At 33.9% G+C, this 2,922-nt stretch overlaps 1 protein-coding gene across 1 annotated transcript; it reads left to right on the plus strand.

Moving 5' to 3' along the window:
* The first annotated feature begins 1,037 nt into the window (after positions 1-1,037).
* On the plus strand, positions 1,038-2,625 carry LOC18029142 (transcription factor MYB102). The gene is made up of 3 exons (XM_006413716.2): positions 1,038-1,293; positions 1,382-1,511; positions 1,614-2,625. Exons 1-3 carry the CDS (start codon positions 1,161-1,163, stop codon positions 2,428-2,430), a joined length of 1,080 nt encoding a protein of 359 aa, XP_006413779.1. The 5' UTR covers positions 1,038-1,160; the 3' UTR covers positions 2,431-2,625.
* Positions 2,626-2,922: the final 297 nt, after the last annotated feature.

Raw genomic sequence — 2,922 nt, forward strand, 5'->3', positions numbered from 1 at the left:
CAACTGTTTTTCTCCTTTTAAATTAAGATATGATTATTTATAATTTAAATAACATAGTTATACCAGTACTTATATGTTAACAACGGTGTGCAGCAATTTCCTTATATTGCATATGAAAGTACCATAAATTAACATTTTTGTTGTTCTTTATCATGGTGAACCAGAACATGTACTTAATTAACAAGAAGATTCAAACTTGAGATTTGAAACGCATTTCTTTTGTAAATTCTACGTTTGAGTTTGAGGTATAAGTTAAAACCCTCTTGTATCAAAAGCGATTAAATAATTTAACATCTTGGACTTGAATTAGGAAAAGAAACTATCATTTTCAATCTCAAATACGGGTGTACATCGAATCGACGAATCTCATATTCTAGAAGTAGATATTTAAGGATTATTGATGGTTATTGCTTAGAATAAAGATTAATTACTCTTGTTTTTCTTTCTTAAGTAACTTGACTCAATTTATATGTTTCGCGATCATGATGAATGAGACTAACCAAAGTGCTTTCTTTCAACGTTACAGCTACTTTAAAGATTCATCAAAGTTCCAATACAACAAGAAAGCTTATTAAGTTAAGTTCAACAATAATCAAGATTCAAGAAGAACAAAAAAGACAATATTTGTTTGCAAGCAGAATATTTCACAATCTTTTTTTGTACGTGTGTAAATACCGACCATGGATTCGATTGTTTTTAACATATGACATTTGCATTTTATAATATTTTATTTAACATGTAAAATTTGAAAACAAACTAAAACTCCAAAAAGAAAACCATCAGGCAAATACAAAAGCATGTCTTGTCTGCTACTGATACAAATACAATAGAAGTAAAAAAGAAAGGAAAAAAATCATAAAACGATAAAAGCATCTTATAGACGCAGAATTCACACGATTTTTATTTTTTGGGGAAAAAAATAAAAGGACACGTACACCAATTGAGAAACAGAGGACGGCACCGAACCATTTTGACTTCCCTCTTCTTACATCCCCTTATATATACTTCGTACTTCCCCTTACGGACCCTACGACCTTTTCTTTCTCTCTCTCTTCTCCTTTAGTTTCCTTAAACTCTCTCTGATTAGTTCATTATTAAGCCAAACATTGACCAAAGTTTTATTTCTTTCTGATTATAAAAAATCCATCGACAAAATCAAAATGGGAAGATCACCTTGTTGCGAGAAGACCGGGCTCAAGAAAGGGCCATGGACGTCTGAGGAAGACCAGAAGCTTGTTGACTATATCCATAAACATGGATATGGTAACTGGAGAACTCTCCCCAAAAATGCTGGTTTGTGCCTTATAATTTGCATTTTAATCATGTTTTTTAGTAACTGGTTTTTCTAATTTGTTTTTGTTAATCTTTTAATCATGATCAGGTTTGCAAAGGTGTGGCAAGAGTTGTCGGTTAAGGTGGACTAATTATCTCCGACCAGATATAAAACGAGGAAGATTCTCTTTTGAAGAAGAAGAAACCATTATTCAACTTCATAGCTTCTTAGGAAACAAGTGAGTAATTATTTTTCTTTTTTTCCACTCCGTTAATAGTTAATTTCTTTGAATTAGTTCAAGATTCTTATGTGTGTGTTTTTCTTTGATAAATCTTTATAGATGGTCTGCGATTGCGGCGCGTTTGCCTGGAAGAACTGATAACGAGATCAAGAATTTCTGGAACACACATATAAGAAAGAAGCTACTTAGAATGGGGATCGATCCAGTGACTCACAGTCCGCGACTCGATCTCCTCGACATCTCATCCATCTTAGCATCATCTCTATACAACTCATCTTCACATCATATGGACATGTCAAGATTCATGATGGATGCTCATCGTCAGCAGAACCAACATCCATTGGTTAACCCTGAAATACTCAAGCTCGCTACCTCTCTCTTCTCTCAAAGCCAAAACCAAAACCAAAATCAAAACCAAAACTTCGTGGTGGATCAAGATTCGAAAGGCCACGAGAACCATATGGTTTATCAACAAGATGTTAACCAAACCGGAGTGAACCAATACCAAACCGACCAATTCGAGAACAGGGTAACTCAAGAACTCCAATCTTGCATGCCACCATTCCCCCATGAAGCTCAGTTCAACGACATGGAGCATCACTTCAATGGTTTCAGAGAACAAACTCTAGCTTCAACCTCGAATACATCCGTCCAAGATTGCAATCTACCATCGTTCAACGATTATGGATCAAGCTCTAACTTTATATTGGATCCTTCTTATTCAGACCAGAGCTTCAACTTTGCTAATTCGGTCTTGAACACGCCATCCTCCAGCCCGACAACGTTAAACTCGAGTTCTACGACTTACATCAATAGTAGCAGTTACAGCACTGAGGATGAAATGGAAAGCTATTGCAGTAATCTCATGAAGTTTGATATTCCTGATTTCTTGGACGTTAGTGATTTTATTATATAATTCCAAGAAACTAAATATAAATCCTTTGGGATAGACTTTTGTTTTTTGTTTTTTCATTCATTGTAATTTTAAGACTTTCTTATATGTGGATTTTGTTTACATGTAAAATACTGTTTGTTATATCTAAGTATAAACCATTTTCTCATAATGGAGGAGTTTCCATTATTGATATCCACTTTGTATTTAAATATTGATATTTGGCCGGCTTTACATCTACATGTGCATAGTCTCCTATCAATAATTTATTTGACTCAATGATATGTAATGTATAATTGATATGAGGTGCTAAAATTTCCTGATATAGACATCAAATTAATACTTTAATAGTTACATCATTGACTTATGTCATGTTTCCCGAAAGGTAGTAATGGAAACGTATGAGCCAAACCAATATAGTCCAAATGATTCACCAAATAATCTGTATACTTTATATTTTTTCTATGGTCACAAGATCCGCCACATGCATTTCCAGCGAGATCTCAAGTAATTTTT

Source organism: Eutrema salsugineum, unplaced genomic scaffold, assembly GCF_000478725.1.
Source record: "Eutrema salsugineum unplaced genomic scaffold, Eutsalg1_0 scaffold_1, whole genome shotgun sequence".
Classification (NCBI taxonomy): Eukaryota; Viridiplantae; Streptophyta; class Magnoliopsida; order Brassicales; family Brassicaceae; genus Eutrema; species Eutrema salsugineum.